We start from the raw sequence: 23,527 nt of genomic DNA, 5'->3' as shown, positions 1-23,527 counted from the left end.
AGGATGCCTGTAAAAAAAATAACTGCAACTAAACTTTCAGTGGACTTTTTTTCGACTATGACTACCTGCCAATTATTTTAGTCCTACTTTAAGCTAGTTTAAAATGTTAAATAACATCAAGTTAACATAACATAACATCAATAAGTAATTTTTTTTGTCAATGTTATTGTGGCTTATTAACATTTTATTTTTAATATTTTTATTGAGCTTTGCACCACGATTATTTATTAGGAAAAATTGAAAAGCAACAAAGTCTATTTTTTTACACTTTCACCACGTTTTTCTCAAAATCTGGAGCTGATGGAAACTTTATACTTACGGATTCGTAATCAGCACAAAAAAGTCTACCAAAGTTTTGCCGTATTTATATAAAGAGAAGCTCCTTCTTTTTATAAGAGGTGATCTCGCGAACGGCTGTACCGATTTGTTTTTAATTTTGGACACCTCAAATATCACATATCGAATTTTTCATACCGTATATCTCTGGAAGTATTTGTTGCGGAGTCCTGGAGCTTGGTATTGAAATCAACCCTATGCTCATGGAGAAAAGTGTGGGCTATTGGAAAAGGGGGCGTGGCGCCTTCCAAACATTAATATGTCCCCGTACAGTGTTTCTTTTTAATATTTGCAATCTTATTCATGATAAATTTTTTACCAAATGGCATATAAATTAGTATTTCAAAGTTTTTACAATATTAAGAAAAATTCGACAAACTTTCACCAAAATTTTAAACTTTTCACCAAATTTTTAGTATGCAGTTTTGTAGTTCACTCAATTTCAGTATAATAAAGTTAAGTGCAAGTTTTAAGTGGCTATAAGCTACCGTTAATTTTTGATAATTTTTTTTTTCTGATGATGTTGCGCATTTTCTCCGTATAACGAATGCGTGATAGTTTTTTTTTTTGTATGGAAAAAAATGCCGAAAAGCGTCAGTATGTAAAATACTTATTCTGGTGGGTGTATATAATTTTTTGGAACGTGTGTTTGTGTGTGAACTCCTCCTCAACGACCAAAACGACTTTAATGAATTCTTTTATGTGGGTTTGAGTAGGCCCCTGTATAGTTTAGATTTACAACTTAAAACGCCAGGTGGCGCTGTAATCGAGTCATTATTCAAAATCGTGTTTGTGATTCAATTTGACTCATATTCGAGGTATTTATGTATTGGTAACGATAGGGGCAATACTATAGCAAAAAAAAGATACGCAAGGTGGCGCTGGAGCCGAGTTATTGCTAAAAATCGTCAAGTGAAGTCATTCGGCGGCACCAGGAATCAAAGTCAAATTACCACCGTTAAATCAACCATTAGAACTATTGCGGTCTGTGCTTTACGGCAACTAAACAGAATAAAGACAATTCTTGATGAATACCTGCAATTGTAAGACATTAAGGTATTGGATTTCTGTGGGCCAATGATACTCCCCAGTTTGGAAATTGCCTCCAACTATACTATACAGATTCAAGGACGATTCACCATAGAACCGGATTATTGTTGTCGCAAGGGCGTCCTCCAGGCATAACGCTTTCGTCAAGTTATTTAAGACGGCAATGGAGGATATGCCTTATATCGACCACAACGTGAATTGGTGGCGAAAACGTTGGATCAAATGTTTCAATAAAAAAATTAGTTTTGGACGGGACGAAGTTCGCCGGGTCTGCTAGTATTAAGTAAAAATAACACACTTGGATGTATCACTTTGGGAGACATCGCTTTCTGCTCCCAAGAGAGTTATAATGGAATAAAAAAGAAGATCTCTCTTAGTGTTTCGAAAAAGGGTCAAAAGGAGTAGTCTTTTGTTGGTAACTTTGAAAGATCTCTTTGTTTTCTCCGAACTGAGTAATAATAGAGTAAAAAAACGAAAAATCTCGTTTATTATATGTATATATGTATATGTATATATATCTTTATAAAACGGTATTTTCATTTTTTCATTGATTTCCAGGAAGTCTGCTCAAACTCCATATCTGATATAAAAGTGGACGCATCTTTTCGAAAAATTGCAAAAAACGCAATTTGTTTTCATATTTGGAAAATCGAAGAGGATCGTTTGGAAGTTGAGCCTAAAACCCAATATGGCAATTTCATTGACGACTGTGCGTATATTATCTACGCAGCTGGACCAAAGGGCACTTACGTCAATCAGGATACAATTGTAAGTAAAAACATTTACACAAGCCTTCTAAAGCAATATATTTATTAAACATACATACATATAAATATGTGTATAACTTCCTTATTTTTACATAGACACGTGAAACCAAGGCTGGCACGTATCTAGATCGTTTCATACACTTCTGGCTGGGCGAGAAAGTATCCGAACAGAAGCGTTCTAATGTCGCGCATAAAATCCAAGAGCTGGACTCATACTTTAACAATGTAGCTACTGAATATCGCGAGGCGCAGGGTAACGAGAGTGCACGCTTTTTATCCTATTTCAAAAAGGGTTTCACGTAAGTTCCTTCCTGAACGATATTAAAGCTTAAACAGACGGCAGCGTTGATCCGGATTAACTCGGACTTAATCCGGATCAACTGCAGTTAATTCCCGAGTTGATCCGGATCAACGCTGCTATCTGTTTTTGCTTTTAGAAAGATATATTAATACTGAATATGATTTACCATTACAGTATTCTTTCAAGCAATTTGGTTGGTTCAAAACTTATGAATCGGCTCTATCAACTTCATGGTCGCAAATGGCTGCGTTGCATTGAAATGGACAGTATATCGTGGGACTATTTCGGCTCCGATTATATCATGCTGCTAAAAACAGAGTCAAATGCTTTTGTTTGGATTGGTCGCTCGAGCAGTTCAGCTGAACGACGCAGTGCTCTCGATTGGGTAACAAAGTTGGGAGTAAATGCCAACGATGTAACAGTTGTAGACGATGGGTATGAGCAATCAATGCCGGAAAAGTTAAAGAATCAATGGAATTCATTTCTACCACTAAGTCAACGTGTAGTAAGTCAAATATCGGCAACACCCGACAAACACCACAACAACAAACTGAAGATCTATAAATGTGGCTATCGTGGTACCCGGCTGCATTTGGATCAGCTGGATGTGGCTATACCGACAAAAGAAGACCTAAGTGATACGACTACAGCTTATGTTTTGGACGATTGCTTGGAAGGCGTTTGGCTATGGGTGGGCAATATGGCGCCACACCAGGATAAGATTAGCGCTATGGGTAATGGACGGGCTTTTGTTAAAAAGGTAGACTTTAATTGGCGAACTATTGAAGCATAAGTGATTTAATGTTTTTTTTTTTCAGAAAAAATACCCCTACTCAACGACTGTTATACGTGTGATTCAAGGTCATGAACCAGTAGAATTCATACGACTCTTTCCAAGTTGGCAGTCAGACGCTACAGAGTCTGCAACCCCAATAAAACCAGTCTCGAAAATATTTAAACGTTTTGATGCGCTCACACTCAGTCAACGTCCGAAAATGGCCGCGGATACGCAGCTTATTGATGACGGAACTGGCGAACGAAAGATCTATCATGTAACCAAAGATAGAGTGATCGAAAAACCGCAATCCAAGGCGGTTATATTTTTAACCAACCACTGTTATGTGGTCGAATACACAGTAATGGTAAGTATATTGCATTGTGGTATTTAACAAACGAAAAGTACCCCTTGTTTTTCTCAGCTGCCAACTACAAGTCTTGCCGATGCCCAAAATGTGGGCGTCAGCACCATCATCTATCAATGGAGTGGGTCAGAAGCCAATACGGATGACATATCTCACTGTGAGCGTTTCGCTTTAAATACCTTCGAGAAGCTCCAGCAAAAAGCTATGTTTGTTCAGATGACTGAATATGATGAAACACCACATTTTTTACAGATCTTCGATGGCAAGCTAATTATATTACAAAGTGAAAAGACCATGTCGCATCACAATAACAACATAAACTATATTAGCAGCGAGTTGGCACTAATAAACCGAGATTACTTTGTTTTGCGTATCTATGGCGACACTAGCTACAATTCCAAAGCTGTTGAAGTATACCCTTTGACCTCGATGAGCGCCAGAGATTGCTATGTAGTGAAAACGAGCCATGTTTGGGTGTGGTGTGGCCAAAGCTCGACGGGTGATGCACGTGAGATTGCAAAAAATGTTGGCAGTCTGCTTGGCGAATGCTCGTTGGTGGTTGAGGGTAAGGAGCCTAAAGAATTTTGGCGTTCGGTCACCTTATACATGTCGCAGCCTCTGATCAATGGTAGTAGTATTAGTAACGGATCACCGCAAAATGGTTCTTATGTAGGCAACAATAACAATAATGCGACAAAGTCCCGTCTGCAGCCGCAGCTATTTTTGACTTGGTTGCAGCGTGGCAAATTCAATGCCCAGGAAGTTATTGGGTACGAGCAAAAAGATCTCGCGCCGGAATCTATTTATGTGCTAGACACTGGCTTACTTTCGTATATTTGGATAGGGAAACAAGCCTCTACCTATGAAAAGGATAAATATATGACAATGGTTCAACAATATCTGGAGTCCGTGCCTATCGCTCGTCGACCCACCACCGCGGTAGCAGTAATTCGACAGGACGACGAGCCAAATACATTCAAAGGTATATTTGAGAACTGGGATTATAATTTATGGACTGTAAGTGAAGATTTTGTGTAAAACATTGGCTATAAATAATTGCCTTAAATCTTTTCAGAATTACGTAAGTTATGAACTTAACACAAATGGCACAATCACGAATGGAATTAACAGTAATGGCATAATACCATCAGTTATGAAAAATCACCAGAAAGACTTTGACCTCCATCATAAGTATCCGATTATGATATTGCAGCAGGAACTCGATTTATTGCCACCAGAAGTCAACCCTTTGAAGCGAGAGGTAATTATTAACAGGGAACACAGCAATTACCTTGTTATGATACAAATCATGACTTAACGCTGCAATTTGACTTATGGCGTTGCCGTTTCTACAAAAAATTTTGCCTTCTAATTGCCCTCTTAGTATTTGTGCGTAGAGGGCAAAGAGAAGGTAACCTTTTTCGGTAGAAACGAAAGCACTATTAAAATGTATGGACTTACATATGAGCCGTTTATTTTAAAAGTGGCATAAGTCACCTTTTCAAAAAAAATCTAGATAACTTTGGACATCATTCTACGCGAAGATTTGGGCGACTCTGCCTACGTCAAGCGTTCGAGGAACACAATTTTGACAATCAGTTGCTAATCAAAAGCAACATAAAAATTTTTACTGCACAATTTCTGCAGTATTTCATAATATTTTCAGTTGTGCAACAGCAACATTTCATCAAGAAGGCAACAAAGCTGCAATATTGCGGTAATTATTTCATAGCTCGAACAAATCCTTTGTTCCGCATGCTTTCCGGGCTGTTTCGGTAATTAGAGCATAAAAATAAGTTACTCTCTTACAAGTGTAAAAAATGTGTCAAAACATGCCAAAACAAGCATGAGGAACGCAAAAAACCACAATTCGTGCCCGGAGTCAACAAATTAGCTGTTTCACTTGTTTTGGTTTTTGCGATTTCAAATACTTACTTCACTGCGAACAGATGCAACATTTACGAGCATTTATTTATGTATATGGCTAATAAAATAAGCAAACACCTACAGTTTCTGAAACTTTAGTGGCATTTTCTATTTTTGTGTTCTATAAAATTTACATTTATGCTGTAAACTGAATAAAAAATATAAACACATAACCAGATAACCAGGCAAGTGTGAACTACCAGAGTGTTTTCTTAAAACTTGACTTCAGTAAAATACATCGGACAAAATTGATATGTCAGTAATTTTTCGTAACTTTGAAAGTGGCATAAGTCACTTTAGTAATAATAGCTACCAATTTCGATTGGCAATCACAGTGCAATTTTTGTTGTGCACAACGCGGAGTGAGAGAATTTTCGAACTCGAACAGCCAGCACGATTTGCTAAGTGAACCGAACAGCAAATACGCCAATCTTTCAGGGTTGCAATACGCTAATTTGTATTAGTATTAAATATTAAAAAATATGTTTATATTAGCATTATAAAATAAATAATAATAATAGATTGGCGCTTACACAAATGTTAGTGTTTGGCCGAGCTTCTCCTCCGATTTGTGGCGTGCGCCTTGATGTTGTCACACAAAGCGGAGGGACCTACAGTTTTACGTCGACTCCGAACGGCGATTGCATTTTTATGAGAAGCTGTTTTTCATGACAGAAATACACTCGGAGTTTGCCATTGCCTGCCGAGGGACGACCGCTGTTAAGAAAAAACCTTTTCTTCTATATTTTTTGCGATGTTGCTTTGACCAAGGTTTGAACCCAGGCGTTGCGGAGTGGAAGCGCGCACTGCTTACCACTTAAATATTACTATAAAAATGTTATATTAAAAAATTTTTGACGCGTTTTTAGTTGCACTTTTACTATAGTGCTGCCATTGTGTGTAAAATAGTATCAAATGAAAAAAGGCATTTCTTGAAAAGCAGCCCTGTGTTCGCCAATCAGCAAACAGAGCGTAACCACTTCTCGCCAACCACCTATTTTTTTTTTCTTTTGATTGCCAATTAATATTGGTGGTATAACGGCCTTACACAAAAATTAGTGTTTGGTCGAGCTTCTCCTCCAATTTGTGGCACAAAGGGTAGAGACGTACAGTTTTACGCCGACTCCAAACAGCGATTGTATTTTTATGAGAACTGTTTTTCGTGACAGAAATACACTCGGAGATTTATCATTGCCTGCCGAGTGCCGACCGCTATTAGAAAGAACTTTGTTTGTTGTTGGGTTGAACCGGGATTGAACGCGAAACTATTTGTACTGAAAAAATGTATACTGAATTTAACCTAAGATATCAAATACAAGTAAATCTTCCCGAAAGTGAGCATCAATATATTTAAACGTCCCAAGGCCCGAACCCTTAAATATATCAATTTAAAAACAAACATTTGAGATTACCTTTTTTAAGATAAATATTTGCCTTTTTTTACCTTTTCTACCTTTAATTGTAAGGGCAAAGGAAAAGCCCTCATTCCTGATAGGCTTGCCACATTTTAAAACGGATTCTCGATAGAAAAAAAGCAGTACATGACATAAAAAAGGAGTACAATTTTTTTTTAATTTTTTGTGCAGTTTATTGTTACAAATTACCATTAATTAGGTACAAACAAACAAAGATATCTTAGAAATTTTTTTCAAAGCAACCATAATTGTGAAAAATAAATAACTATATGGGTTGGCTTTCCAATAGGGACGGTTGTTAAAGAGATGGTCATCGATGAGGGAGTGGACGTGGCACCTTTTTCGACCTTTTTGGAGAGGGTATGAACCGTCATTGAAAAAAATGTTACTCCCGACCACCTAGGGCCCCTATGGGCCCCAGGGATCCCTTAGAAAAATTGCCAAAAGTCACAATTTTCACTTGCGTCCACAGTATTTTTGCGTCGAATTCGGTTCTCAGTGACCGCTCTTATAGGAAAGTTTCCCCAACTAAAAAACTAAAAACTACAAAAGAATTCCAGACTCTTCCTGAATGTATGGTCATTTTTTTAATTTAAGCCTTATAATTAATTTAATATGTTTCTGATTTTTATACCCGAGCGCCCTGCCCCTAAGGCCATGCTTACACCTTTTCACTATCACACTTAACTTTGCTTACTAAGTAGTGTTTGCCACAATATGAATGGCAAAGTACAGCGCGCAAAATAATAACTGTCGCACAGGTTTTTTGTAAAATAAAAGGGCTCTTTATAGATTTTATGTTTTTTTTTGTTAACTTTGTAAATATTTTACTTTAATTTTATTAATTGGTTTTCAAATTTTAATCCTGATTTGCATTTGCCAGCGTTGGGAGATAAGTACATGCGGCACGAACCTCTTTTTCAGGTGTATTTTTTCTTAGATTTTGTATAAAAAAAAGAAGAAAAAACCTGTATAGGGTTGGTCGAATGAATGCCCTCCTAGTCACCAGTTTCGAGTCTTTTCGATTGCTAAGTATGAGGCCTTTTTTTGGACAAAAGACGGAGTATAAAGGACCCAAATGGGGGAAATTAGCCTATGGTTACAGAAGATATGTAATAAAGTAACCGACGAAGACTTGCGCTTTTCTCCCAAAGCCAAATGAAGGTTAAATTTAAAAACTATAAAATAACTACTTTTTTTACTTGCGCTTTTCTCTCAAAGTGTTTACCGCCAGTAAACCCAAATGAAGGTTAAAATTTAAAAACCAATTAATAAAATTGAAGTAAAATCTGTGGATAATTAACAATAAACTACTGTTTCGCAAAATCTATAAAGGCCCCTTTTATTTTTCAAAAAAAAAAAACTGTGCAACAGATATTATTTTACACCCTGTATATGATAAAATATTAATAGCTGGAAAAAGGAGTACAAAAGAAGTACAAAGCTCAGAAAGGAGTACATTTCCAGATTTTTTTTTTTTTTTGAGTACAAGAGAGTACATTGCACTAAAAAGGAGTACGTTTACTCCCAAAAGCAGTACGTCTGGCAACCCTAATTCCTGATAACGTTTCAGATTTAAAATGACTTGTCGCCACTTGTATCAACTCACGTCGAGCGCACGTTTAGTACATTCAAGGCTTTTATTCGCGAAAATCGAATGAGAATTCTGCCAGAAAACTTGAAAATGCATTTTGTGGTTCAATGTTACTACAACAAGGGATTAAAGTTTTCTGAGTTAAAAACTCGAAAGAAGAAAATAGTCAAAGATTCAAAGTTCAAATTTTTCATATAATTAACCTACTTGTAAAATAAACATTTCTAAAATAAATGTATTTTTTGATTATTTTTCGTATTTTTTTAGTGCCTTATTTTGCCTTTTTTGCGATTTAGTGCCTTTTTCTGCCCATTTCGCTATTTTATTTTGCCTTTTCTAGCCTATTTCGTTATTTTATTTTGCCTTTTTTATAGGTTTTTAGGTCCTAAAAATCCGTTCCCTGGTTATAAATATGGCTCCGGATCTCATGCACTAAAAAATCGAAATCATGCGCATATAATATGTACTGAAAATTCAAAAATATGCGCTGTAAACACGTAAAATATGCAATTGAAAATATTTTCCTCATATATTTAGGGTACAAAAACAATAACTAGGGCAGGACACTCGTACAGGAAGTGTTCGACTATCTTTTTTGAGCCAGGGTTAACTTCGCAAGAACCTGTTGAAGGGCAATCCAATCCTTTCGGCATGTACACCAACGGGAAAGTGCTATGTGCACACTGCACTAAGTTTGTATGTACCTTCTTTGCTCATTCCTAAGAGTGCTTTGTTTTTAAGTGGGTCGTAGGACATCCAGAACTGCCGGGTAATCCTGTATTGTTCCACCTCTTCTTGGCCTTCTAGTGACCAATTTAAGAAATGTTTGCTTTTATCTCGCTGAGTGAGGCGCCCATGTCCACCGCGTAGGACACATTCAGTACGGAGCCGCACCTTGCTAGTTCGTCCGCTGCCTCGTTTCCGTAATTGTCCCTATGTCCCAGGACCCATATAAGGGTAATTTCGTAGGGGATAGAAGAGAGACTTACTGGTCTCTTGGCTATCCGAGAAGATTATCTGATAAATATATGAGACAAAAATTATATGTAGGTAACTTTTTTGTCAAGAGATTTCACACTAAATTCTGGTGGTTGTAAATCAAAAAAGCAAAAGAATGCAAAAACGACATGCATTTATTGTAAAAAATACTAAAATATGCGCAATAAATATGCGAAAACATGTATTCTTTGCAAAATATGCAAAACCATGCCTTTATTATAAAATATGCGCTAACTATAGAGTGCTATTTTAAAGGAAATCTCATGATTCGTAAAGATAACTTAACCATTTCGATTTGAAGATGCCCAATAAAAACATGAATTTGCATGAGATTCCGAGACCTAATAATAACCATCAAACATTTCATTGGAAGAAAATTTTATTCAACCAAGTCTACGTTTAAGATGATATCTCACTTCTTACTAATATTATAAATGTGAAAGTTTGTATGTTTGGATGTTTGGGAAATCATCACGCGGAAACGACTGAACGGATTTGCATGAAATTTTGTACGCAGATAGCTTATGGGCCAGATTGGTTAATAGGCTATTTTTTAATGAGTTACCACCTGCTGTAAAAGTTAAATTAAATTTATACGCGGAAAAGTCTGAACGGATTTGCATGAAATTTTGCAAGCAGCTAGCTTATGACCTACAGTGGACTATAGGCTAATTTTTTGGAAGAGTTGCCACCTGTTAAACAAGTTTTAATTAAATTAATACGCGGAAACGACTGAACAGATTTGCATGACATTTCGCACAGATAGCTTATGACGTATGTTGGAAAATAGGCTACTATTTTAAGAGTTATCACGTATTAGGAAAGATTAATTAAATTAATACGCGTAAATGACTGAACTCATTTGCATGAAAGTTTGCACACAGATAGCTTATGACCTAGACTGGAAAATAGGCTACTTTTTTGAGAATTGCCACCTGTTTGAAAATGAAATTTTGCTCAAAGATGGTTTATGACCTGGATTGAAAAATAGGCTACTTCCTTAACCGGTTTTCCGATCAGAACGAAATTTAGTACACTTACTACGGATTTCGGAAGGATGGTCTTAGACTGAAAGTAAATCCGGTAACTTAAGGCCCCTCCCATACAAATTGGAATTTTCATATTACATACATATCTCTGGAAATATTTGTGGGGGATAACTGAAACTTGGTATACGGATATGTATGTGAAATCAATGTTGGCATTAATCGATTGATGTTTTAATCAGTTAGTTAATTAGATTAAATTCAATCTGATTACAGCTAATTATGATTAATTTTAATCTGACTAAACAGTTAATCGCAACCGCGATTAAAAAATTAATTTTTAATCATTAACTCTTAATTTGATCAAGTAGGTTTGGTGATTAATTAAGTTATGCTGAAATTTCCCTGTGCACACAAAGCAAGTTAATCCGGTATGGCTAAGTCGGGTTTCCTCATCAATCTAAGCAATTTGGTGTGCATTTTCATTAAGATATATACCAACAAACGTTTTACAAACTAGGTTTGTAAAAGTTCCCAGTTTATGTATTACTAATAACAATAATTATTATTTTTTTATATTACGTGCTTTTTATAAGCGTAAAACACAAAATAATTACTATCACGTCAGAAAAACCTAACCCCATCCTTCATTTAGACATCTGAAAACTAAATTCGTATAACTTAAACATAGTGCCAAAGCAGACCAACCACACGGGGTTTCTATACATTTCGGCTGCAGCGCCATCCATTGGGTTCATTTTCTGCAAAACCATTAATAATAATAATACATTGGCGCTTACACATATGTTAGTGTTTGGCCGAGCTTCTCCTCCGATTTGTGGTGTGCGCCTTGATGTTGTCACACAAAGCGCCGCTGTCGGTGTGGTGTAGTGGTAAGCAGTGCGTGCTTCCACTCCGCAGCACCTGGGTTCAAGCCCTGATCAAAGCAACATCGCAAAAAATATAGAAAAAAGGTTTTTTCTTAACAGCGGTCGTCCCTCGGCAGGCAATGGCAAACCTCCGAGTGCAATTCTGCCATGAAAAACAGCTTCTGCAAAACCATTGCTTACCATAAAATGAATACGTGTTATGAATTTCAACCTTAACTCCTGCGGCACCAATCAGGTAAATTTTAATCAAAAGAATTCTCCATCACACAGGTACATAGCTCACATTTAATATTTGAACGAAATCGGCTAATAAATACGATTTTTATAAATAACTACTCCAGCACCACCTAGCGACTTTTCTAGTAGCATGTAATTGGACCATTTATGTATGTAAGATAACCTCCGACAATTTGAATTTATTCCGAACAACGAAAACGGCTATCATTTTATGCAAATAGGTATGTAGAAAGGACAGTTTATAGCGAAACTCGTTAAAGCAAAGCTCCATTCTTTGTGAAAAATTTAAAAAAAAATTTCAAAATTTTCACATAAATTTTACCTAACTGAAAATTAAAGACAAAGTTACAATAGTTCAATGGGATTTAGAAATCTAGGAGAAAATGGTTCCCAATCGAATGATACTTGCGCGTTTACGTCAATGTATATCGAGCCAGCCTTTCCAATAATTACCACTTTAAGCCATAACTACGGTATTGATAACATATGTAGCTGTGTAGAATTTCAGGACGTTAGCGTAAGCAGTTCCAGAGATAAACTATATGAGAAGTTCAGTTTGTATGGAAGGAAGGAGCCACGCCCCTTTCCCAATGCATTTGTAATATATGCATCAGTGCTAAGTTTCAGTTCCCCAGCGTAATTGGTTTTAGAGATATATTGTTTTTTTACGTTTTAGTCTGTATAAGAATTTTAGGAATAACCCGAGCTACATACCGAGTAAATTTTTGGTCAGAATATTTATTATCAAGGTATTGCCAAATATGAACCAAGTCGATGCAGCCGTTTAGTAGTTTAGTGAAATACATTGTAAAGAGAATTGTATGAAATTGTAAAACGTGACGTCTCAGATTTCTTAATTTTTTGGCAGCAACAACGAAAAGTTTTAATTTTTTAGCTAAAAACCTTCCACACAGAAATACAAAAAAAAATTAAGTTTGTGGTTATATCAAGGCGAAATTTTTAGAACGGTCCATTGCTAACTCTAAATATAAACAACGACGCACTGGAAAAAGTTAATACGTTCAAATACCTAGAAATAATGATCGACTATAAACTAAAACAAAAAAAAATTGATTCTATATTTTCAATTAGAGCTCTAGCAATATGTACATCGGTGAAAACTGCATTTAACTCCATACATTAGCTTTTGCGTGATGCGCTTACAAACATACAGACAAACATACCAAAATTTTGTATTTGGCTTCTGTCGATCTAATAAACCCCCTATTAATTTTTCTTTAACATCTATTATGTACAGATATCGGCCTGTTGCAATTTTATTATTCTCAAATACTCTCCTTTGATACCCATATGGCAACACTTAGTTTATATTATAAATTTAACTGAATTAAAGTTTTCAAATAAGTGGCAACCCGCTTCAAGAATATTTTCAAAAGTAAGCTTCCTAATCCTCTTTAGTTTAATATTCGTATTGCAATATTTCATTTATTTTACAAATTTTAATGAATACAATTTTTCAATCAGTTGGCAAATCCCCTAAAAATATTTTCAGCATTAAAATTTCCTAGCCTCTTTAGTTTGATGTCAATATTGCAATATTCAATTTATGCTATCAATTAAATTAAATTATAGTTTTCAAATAGGTGGCAACCTTCCACAAAAATATTTTCTGCTGTAAGCCTTTGTAAATTTCTTTCTTTTAACAGCCATATTGCAGTATTCACTTTACCGTATCAATTGACCTAAATTGAAATTTTAAACACAGGTGGCAACTCTCTCATTTTTTCTTCTATATTGGAAGCTAGATCTCTAGCGATACATCGGTGAAAACTGCATTCAATTCCATGTTTTCACCTGATGCGCGTACAAATATGTATACAGACAGACAGAGATTCAAAAGTTCTAAAAATTGTTTATTTGGCTTCTGTAGCTTTAATAAAAACCCACCATATTAATTTTTCTGTAATATCTGTAAGGTACAGACATCGACCTGTTACAATTTTATTATAGGTATAGATGTAGATATAGATTTCATTTATTTTATCAATTTGATACAATAAAATTTTTCAAACAGGTAGCAGCCCTCCCTAAAAATATTTTCGGCGATAAAATTTCCTAAACCCCTTCAGTTTGATACCCATATTGCAATATTCAATTTATCTTATAAATTAAATTAAATGTAAGTTTTCAAACAGCTGGCAACTCTTAAAAAAATATTTATGGCTGTAAGCCTTCTTCAGCCTCTTCCTTTTGACGCCCATATTGCAAAATAAATTTTTTCTTATCAATTTGCTTAAATTCCAATTTTCAAACAGGTGGCAACTCTCTAATTTGTTTCCTCCTATATTTTAAGTTAGACGTCTACCAATACATCGGTGAAAACTCCATTCAAATTCATGCATTCGTTTTCGAGTGATGCGCGAACAAACATACAGACAGACAGACAAAAGTTCTAAAAATGGTTGATTTGGCTTCTGGTGCTCTAATAACGACCCCCCCACATTAAATTTTCTTTAATATCTGTAATGCACAGAAATCGACCTGTTACAATTTTATTATATGTATAGATAATACAAAGTCTACTGAGAAAATCGTCAAAATCTATGCTGCATAAGCTTTATCTCTTATACCACTGATTGTTCAGATACCAGTGCTTGCGAAATATCTCATTTATTTAGGAAGCTAAATCCATTAAATTGTGTTTCCGGTGTACATACCGATCACATAGCAGTGAAAATCTCTTAGATTGGTGCTATATAAGGTATTCTCCTATACCTTTGATTGTTTAGATATTATTTTTTTATATGTATCTCCTCTACCTATGTATGCTGTGAATATATAAATTTTTTCAAATGCAGTAATCTGTTAAAGTAAAATTTTCATGAAAGGTATGAAGCCTTCGGCATAGCCGAAGACAGCGCTGCTCTTAATTGTTTATTTACACTTTCGAACTCATATGAAAGTTGCTACACAACTTAGGTATGCCGAAAAAACATCGATGCCTCGAAAATATCGATGTTTTGCTTCGATGCATCGAAAATTTTCCACTCGATGTATAAATAGTCGATGCGTGGGGGCGTCAAGACGATGTTTTCCGATACCGGTATGTTTTTTAACATAGACCAAAATGCAATTAGAGGTAGCAGGAACGATGATAAATGCACCCGCTTTAATTGTGAAGCAACCTCAGGTTCACCGTTAAAGTTTGGTCCGATAACCCGCGTTGCCTTTCTTCTAGGTCTCTTATTGTTATCGGGCACTGTAAGCCAGTCGTGTTCCTGAAAAGGAGGGCGCTTTCGGGGCCACAAGTACAAGTACATCTTAACTTTGCTTTGCCTTAAGAAATTAAAACTAATAACTTAATCGATATTTCTCAAATAATAAGAGTTAGAAGCATCAAAGGTCTCTGCTTGAAACTCAGTTATATTTTTATATTAAACCATTTTTAATAATGTATGCATCTTCAGCAAAATTAACATATTTATTTCTTGTTTTTTATTCTCAGGTGCACTTAACACATGATGACTTCGTCTCTCTCTTCAGTATGTCTTTTTGGGAATTTGATGAGCTGCCTGTGTGGAAGAAACAAGAGTTGAAAAAGAAATATAAACTGTTTTAACTGTTTTTTTATGAAATTCTCTATTTTAATTGTAACTGCTTACAAACTGTATTTTTGTAGTATTGAACTATTATACTTATATATACACATATGTACAACAGAAATTGTACGTTTTATGTGGCTTAAAATAAAAAATAAAAACTGTATTCGCAATATTCGTATATATTTTGGGTAGTATCATCACTTGCGAAGCGAATGATTTTGGCGAAGCGAACGGTTTGGCGAAGTGAATTAAAAGGCAGAGAAGGTATTAAAAGTGTGCGCGATGCAAAGAACTTGCACAAGCTGGTAAAAGCGAACACTTTGAATGTATATTTAAGTTGCGTCCGCCAATCCATTCGCTTCGCCAAACCGTTCGCTTGAGGCATTTGCTACAGTAATGAGAAGTGGTATTTTATCAAGGCCAGGTTACTAAATTTGAGTTGGAAATATTAGAACCCGCCGTGTCACCTCCAAGAAGGTTACACGTTCACGCGTCGTATACCTGGAACCATTTTAAGATAAACTTAGAGGGATTGATATCTTTCGTATGCCTAGCGCGTAGACGAGATTTTATAATTTTATAGTTTTAAACGGGCTAAATGCCTTAACTCGATTAAAAAATAACGAGCTATAACGAAATGGGCACAGAAATAAAATCTAACATCATTAAATTATTATTCATATTTGTATAAAAGCGCGGGGTGAAACCCGTGGGTATAAGCTAGTAATGATATATAATTAGACTTCGGATGTTTATGCAGAAAACGAAGCCTAAAAATATGTACGCACACTTAGAAAAAATGTTACCAAGATTTTTTAAAAAGATTACCAAAAAGTTACCAAAAGTATTAAATAATAAATAATATAAAAAAAACTTTTTAATATACAACGCTTTTATAAATGGACTAAAAAGTAGAAAATAATACTTCTCAGTCCCATAGAATTTGTTTTGATAACTTTTGATTTTGAAATTTTAGCAAAAGTCATTATAAACAATCTATGAAATTGAAAATGAAAAGCGTGGGGCGCATGTAATACACTTGAATTGATATGAAAAGTAATATATGTATGTATGTATGTGGGTATATGAATAACGACCGCTTAAAATCGATTTCAAAGTTCTACTTTCGCTGTAGAAATTTTAGGTCTACGTTATGTAGTTTGACTATTGTCAATTAAATCGAATGTTCTGTATTGCATGCGCTCCACGTTTTTCATTTTCAATTTCATAGATTGTTTATAATGACTTTTGCTAAAATTTCAAAATCAAAAGTTATCAAAACAAATTCTATGGGACTGAGAAATATTATTTTCTACTTTTTAGTCCATTTATAAAAAGTTTTTTTATATAATTTATTTTTTTTTTTTTTTTTTGTATGGAAAAGGAGTTCCTTTGCATTTACCTGTCGCATTTACCAAGAACTTCTGCTGCTGATTTTGGAAATGGCTTTTCGCTTTCCTTATTTGTCCATCGTTCCAACCACACTTTATACTCTCCTTCCAAATTGATACCGTCTTTTTCTAAGGAAGCTGATGAAAGCGTTCTAAGAAGCTGATGAGACTCTGAATTTGATCACATTATTAATATTAACTTTAAACAAACAATTTTATAAAATAAGAGATGCAAAATAAGATCTTAGATCCATAAAAGTCTATTCCTTTTCAAGTACATATGTACACTCAGTAGTCGGCCGCTGTGGTGTAGTGGTAAGCAGTGCGCGCTTCCACTCCGCAGCACCTGGGTTCAATCCCTGGTCAAAGCAATATCGTAAAAAATTTAGAACAAAAAAGTTTTTTCTTAACAGCGGTCGTCCCTCGGCAGGCAATGTCAAACCTCCGAGTGTATTTCTACCATGAAAAAACAGCTTTTTATAAAAATCCATTCGCAATCCGGAGTCGGCGTAAAACTGTAGGTCCCTCTGATTTGTGTGACAATATCAAGGCGCACGCTACAAGTCGGAGGAGAAGCTAGGCCAAACACTAACATACATATGTGTAAGCGCCAATCTATTATATATGTACACTCATACAGTCATGTAAAAATTAATAGGGACACGATATTTTGACCAGTTTCGGCTTTTTTCCATTGCTCGTTTACTGTTTATTATTTTTTTATTAAAAAAACAGCTCAACTTTGTAGAAATATTAGAAAAATTCAGGAAACAATTTTTACAACAAACTTTTTATTAAGATTTTCTAGAAAAATTCTAGGTATGCAGTTTTATGGCGCATTAAATTCTAGCTTAAGAAAGTACAAGTTTCAAGTAGCTCAAAATTCGTGTTGATTTTTGATAAATTTTTTAGCGAATATTGTTATTATTTTATTCCATACAAAAAATGTTCGAACACACTTTGTATGAAGAAAATGCTTGACATCGTCAATAATCTTAATGAAAAGTTTGCCCTAATTTTGTTGAATTTCTCTGATTTTTATACAATGTTTAAAATTTTGACTTATATTGTTTTTGTTAGATAATAAGCTGTTTTTATTATTATTATTAATATTAGACAATAGACAAACAATGGAAAAATAGCCGTAAATAGTAAAAATGTGGTGTCTTTATTGTTACTGTAGGTAACTGTGCAGTAAAGAAAATTAAAAAAATACTTACCATTATTGACACAGATTTCCAGGATCTATTTATTTTTTGCACTTCTTCACAAATGTCGAAATACCGAAACTTTATTTGCACTTAATCGTAATGAACCGCGACTCGAATTTACACAATAGAAATATTGTACTTCGTATACTCAAGAATTTTCTACCAAAAATGAGCTACGCCAACGATGCAGACAAGTGTGCACGCCGCACATTCACGAGGTGGCGCCTTCAGCAGTACCGCTATTTTCCTTGGCGAATTTGATAGAATCAGCTATTTGCGTGACATCAGCAGAAATTCTTTGTTCTCGTACAGTAGTTATGATAATTGTAATAGTAAAATTTGTTTGCTCTCAAAACAAGCAGAAGGACCAGCAAAAAATTGGCGTAAAATACGCTGTAGTGAAATGTACTAGTTGCAAACTACCTCACAACTATTATGAACCGCATGCCCAACTAGTCAGCCAACTATCTTTTTTCCATGCAATCAACTGGTATTTTTAACATGGGGATGTCCTACGAGATGGCAATTGTCAGATTTCGATCAGAAATATACCAGTCTCGTACTAGTTTAAAATAGAGTGAAAAATATTAGTCCAATTATGGACCAAAACCACTACTTTCGATGTCAAAAAAATACAACGAATTCAAGAATATACAATAAAAAACTTTTGATTTAGTACATTTTAATACATTACACATTTTTATTTAGCAGCCTTAGATTTGCCAATAATTAGTGTTAAATTTTTTTAGTATAAACAAAAAGGAAAAATAAATACATAAATATTTGAAACTTTCGAACATAAACTTAAATGCATTTTCCATTACATGGTACTAAAAGTAAAAGCTTTCAGGTACATTAAATACTATATTTTTATCTTTTTTAATAATATTAAATATGGAAAAGAAAACATTTCAGTTGAAAATAAAACGAATACTTTTGTTAATTTTTGAGTGAACTAAAATAAAAATATAAGTTTTCATTAAAATAAATTAAATTCATTAACTATTTCAGTCATTTCTTTTTAAAAATTTTTAAAAGTAATAAAAAATGTTTAAAATTTGAGATTTGGATAAGAATAAAATAAATCAATAATTCAAGCAGTGATTAATATTCTTAATTTTTGTCTATACTTTGGCTTGTTGATTGATAATTGAAGTTAATCAAATAATTATATTAATCGTGTAATTAAAAAGTCAAAAATAATTGAAAACGGTCAAAAATAGCAAAATAATGATGTAATTAAATTTAACGAAATAATTCAATTTTTTGGTTTCAATAACTCATTATTAATCATTAAAATGGTGCTAATATCGGTATTTAAACATTAAACGGTTATAACAACAAACATGCTTTAATTAATAATCATTATGAATATTAATCATTATTTAACAGGCATGGTATAATTGCGAGTACGTACTCGCTTTAACGGTTTACAATATACCCAAATAAAAGTTATAATATTTTGTGTACTCTATTGTATTAAACTGTCGAAGTCAAATAAAACAGGGCATGAATAAATCTTTTTGTACTTACTACAAGTCTGATCACTTTTGAACTAGTTCGGTTTCAGTCAGGAAATTCTAGTTGTAAACTAGTATTTTTCCTGACAAGTTTGGGGTTTCACTGCAGGGTAGTTACTGCTGATTTCTACTAGCTTGGCGTGCCTTTGTTCATCTTTATAAAATACGCTCTTATAATATAAATTTATAAAAACGGTAATGAACGGCTATGGAAATGTTTTTAACTTAATTTTTACGTCATTAATATTTTTATGCGCATACAAATGTCTGGTTACACAGTTGAAAGTGAAATTTCCTAAAAAAGTGCGCCACGGAAAAGTAGTACCTAGTTCGGAGTAACATTCGACAGCCTGCTCTCCTTCTCTGCGCACGCAACCGCTATTGTCCATAAAGTACAGAGCCGCAACAAAGTCCTCAAGTCGCTAGCCGGCAGTACTTGGGGCAAAGACAAAGGAACGTTGCTGGCAACATACCAGGCAATAGGCCGGCCGGTTTTAAACTACGCAGCACCAGTGTGGTCGCCGGGGACTAGTAGGACGCAGTGGACGAAGCTACATACGGTACAAAATACAGCACTTAGGACAGCGACTGGATGCCTCCCAATTAGGGAGCACAACACGATGCTCTGCAAGCAGTTTCTTGCTGGGAGCCACAGATGTGGCCACCCAAATAGACAGCTGCTTGCAGAGGAGCCCTCGCCGAGGCACGTCAGGAGGCATCTATATGAACTGACGGACGAAGTCTAGAGGTTCATTAAGCAACCTCTGGACCCGTCAGCTCACAGGCCCTGAACGGCATTCACAGGGACGCAGTCTCGAGCTATGTAGACTCAAGACCTGTGAATGCCGTTCTAGGCACACAAACACCGGACATTGACGCGACGGAGCTCCATCTGCCTCGGGAGACCAGGACAACAATAGCTCAACTTCGCTCTGGCTACAGCAGCAAGCTAAATTCCTACCTGAGTAGGTTAAATGCGGATGTGCCGAACGAATGTCCGGCATGCGGAGAGACCCCTCACGACTCGAAACATCTCTTCGCATGCCCGGAAAACCCCACAACCCTAACGGCGTCGTCCCTATGGACCGACCCCATAGAGGCTGCACGCTTCTTGGGGCTGCCGTTAGTGGAAATTGTCGACAACGACTGAGATGGGGTTGTTGTCGCCGCTACAACAACAACAACAATAAAAATTAGTATCAGAAAGTTCGATTTGACATACATATATACATTCATAGTATCTACATACCCATTGTTTTAATTTTTCACGTTGACGAAGAGTTTTACACGATTTCTTATTCTATAAATAATCTTGTGCAAGCCTTTAAAAAACTGTGCGATTGAAGATTAAAATAAAAAAAACTTAATAAAAATTTTTTTAAAATTTCTGATTTGAGATAATATATTTTATCCGAAATTTTGCTTTTTCGAGCTCCCCCCCCCCTCTATCCGCCATTGAACACATAACAATAACTATCCAGTAAAATAAGTTATCTCCAATTTTCGTAAGTTTTGGCAAAACACTCTATTTCTCTGATCCATACCAATATTTCAATCATTAAATAAAAGTGAACCTTTTCTGCAGAAAAATACATTAATTTTCTTTTATTAAAATCAAAACTATTAAAATCACAAACATGTGTGGTTTTATCGGAAGTTCACAAATGTAACGTGGCAACCCAGCTCGTTTGCCCATTTTTCGGTCGGAAATTGTAAAATTTTTGTCCACCACCAGCTGACGATTTTTGTACAAGTGGGTCAATGTGCCTTGAACACCATTTGTATAAATGCAGAAAAATTATTTTATTTATTTTTTAATATTAAAAATTTCTATATTTCAAGCGTTTATAAAAATATATTTACATATATCCACGGATGATTTTTAATTTTTTTCATCCGTAAGCAAATCTTCAGTACCATAAAAAAAACACATCTAAGTACAAGCAATGCGATGTCCACGTTAGTGCAAGTCCACTGTACATATCCATATGTTAGAGCGTATGTATTCGTTACTAATCCATTTGATACAAGCACTTGTACCTCACAAGAATCATCACAACAAATCTTGCAGCGTACATTAGACTGCATCACTCCACATTAAAGTGGTCCAAAAATGTATGTAAAAAAAATAAGGTCGCATTTTTAATGCTGCCAGCCCCTAGCATTGTGCTATGCCAAAAAACATTATATTTACCCCTATTTTTTTATTTTGAAATAAAAAAAAATAGGGTGTGCTCAAAGCGCTCAAAGTTTTCAATGTATTTTATATGGGGAAAAAACAACTTTTCGTAGAAATAGTGTAGAATTCGTGAAAATCAATATTTTTCGATCGGAAAACTTTGCTTATCTTATTTATTCCGACTTTATTATTTTGGACCACTCTACTCCACATACAAAAGAGATCGGTACTGTTTTTCCACTGGAACTATAAAATCGATTATATTTTAAGACCTCCACCAAAATATTTCGGAAAAATATTAAGATTTAAGCGAGCTGGACCGATTTGAAAATACCTCCAAAAATGGAGTTTTTCATGAATAAAAATAGTTTCTTACAGATTTTTTTTTTGAAAAAATCCCTTCAAATGACAAAACAGTTTAAGCTTAAAAAATTTTCATGAAAATGTTAAAAAAAAAATTTAAACGGAATCGTAATGATGAGGTTTTTGATGCTGTTTTTTAACTTTTTTCAAAGATTGGTATAAGAAAAACTTGAATAAGTGAACCTAAGCTCTTCCGATTTAGACTTAAGAGCTTTCATTGGAAAGGTATTTTCTCACCCTTTTTATTTCTTTGATAATAAACTAATTAAAAGGATGAAAGAGAAAGGTAGGATGAACGAACGTCATTCAAAGATGAATTAAGTTGTGTTAAGATTTTTTTTTGACAGAAATAAAAACAGTGTGATAATACTTTTCTATCGAGATCCCATAAGTCTAAATAAGAACAGTTGTGGCCCAGTTATTCAAGGTTTTTTTAAATCAATCTTTGAAAAAAGTAAAAAAAACAGCATCGAAAAGCTCATTCTTACGATTCCGTTGAAAAGATTTTTAAATATTTTTATGCAGATATTTTAAGCTTAATCTGTTTTGTCATCTGAGGGGACTTTTTTCAAAAAAAAATCTTTAAGAAACTATTTTTATTCATGAAAAACTCCATTTTTGGAGGTATTTTCCAATCGGTCCAGCTCGCTTAAATCTTAATTTTTTTCCGAAATATTTTGGTGGACGTCTTAAAATATAATAAGTTTTGTAATCCCGGCGGAAAAACCACAACTTTTTTTGGTGATGCAGCCTAATGTACATATATACATATGTATACACGCAACATATTTTTGTATCGATTCGAGCAACTTGATACAATCAAGCACTTGTACCTCACACCATAATGTAATAAACAAAGTGAAATCAATATATGACATATTTATTTTTTATACGCTTATATGACAACGGTTTTGTCATTGCGTTAACCCATTTGAAACTAACGACATTATAAATTAATTTCAAAATAAAAAAATTTGATTTCAAATCATGAATAGAAAGTTTGCGCTCTGCACTTCAAATCGAATGAAATAATTTATGCAAGTATTAATGCCAAGAGAAGGCGCCTCGATCCAGATGCAGTACCATCAAAGATGTTACCTGCCATTTCACCAGATGAGAGGTATGTATACATATATGTAAATACTATATGTATTAAAGTTTTCTTAAAATTTCTTAGGATACCGGGAAAACTTGTATTTGCAAAAGTTATTTCATCCGGTAGAAAGTTGTTTTCGTTGTCTTGCACGTTTGTGGCCAAGAGTTTTTACTGTGGAACTGGGCGAAATTCCTTTCACACCTGCGCGAATGCCATTGCAGAAATAACAGTTTATATACAAGTAAAGAGGTCCAGACTGAGTGAGTTTTGTTGGTTTAAAATAAGTTTCTGAGGTCAATCAAGCAGATTTTTAAGTGATACTTAGTCACATATCTATGTACACACATACATACATATATTTATGTGCACATGCAATGTGTAGATGCAAATTTTTATATGAATGAATCGTTACCTTAATATAAAAAGGCCCTATCTAATATTCTCGCTGAAATTCAAAAAAAACCTAACTAACTAAAAAACCAAAATTCACTTTTTGATTGATTATGATGCATTTCATTCAATTACAAGTCCTCATATCATTTGATGCAATAAAACATTTTA

At 34.6% G+C, this 23,527-nt stretch overlaps 1 protein-coding gene across 8 annotated transcripts in view; it reads left to right on the top strand.

Annotated features, from left to right (window-relative positions):
- LOC118740300 (villin-like protein quail) overlaps positions 1-15,376 on the top strand; it is a 241,680-nt gene extending 226,304 nt beyond the window's left edge. For all 8 annotated transcript variants that reach the window (XM_036471780.1, XM_036471779.1, XM_036471778.1 and 5 more), the window contains 7 exons: positions 1,945-2,154; positions 2,250-2,452; positions 2,629-3,214; positions 3,273-3,596; positions 3,654-4,613; positions 4,672-4,857; positions 15,110-15,376. In XM_036471780.1, coding sequence (XP_036327673.1) covers positions 1,945-2,154; positions 2,250-2,452; positions 2,629-3,214; positions 3,273-3,596; positions 3,654-4,613; positions 4,672-4,857; positions 15,110-15,223 — 2,583 coding nt within the window. In that variant the 3' untranslated portion in view covers positions 15,224-15,376. The remainder of the gene's footprint in view (positions 1-1,944; positions 2,155-2,249; positions 2,453-2,628; positions 3,215-3,272; positions 3,597-3,653; positions 4,614-4,671; positions 4,858-15,109) is intronic.
- Positions 15,377-23,527: the final 8,151 nt, after the last annotated feature.

Source organism: Rhagoletis pomonella, unplaced genomic scaffold (genome assembly GCF_013731165.1).
Source record: "Rhagoletis pomonella isolate Grant_MI unplaced genomic scaffold, Rhpom_1.0 Rhpom_scaffold_00006, whole genome shotgun sequence".
In the NCBI taxonomy this organism is placed as follows: Eukaryota; Metazoa; Arthropoda; class Insecta; order Diptera; family Tephritidae; genus Rhagoletis; species Rhagoletis pomonella.
The sequence above is the reverse complement of the archived record's forward strand: the minus strand, read 5'-3'. Positions and strand labels throughout refer to the sequence as shown.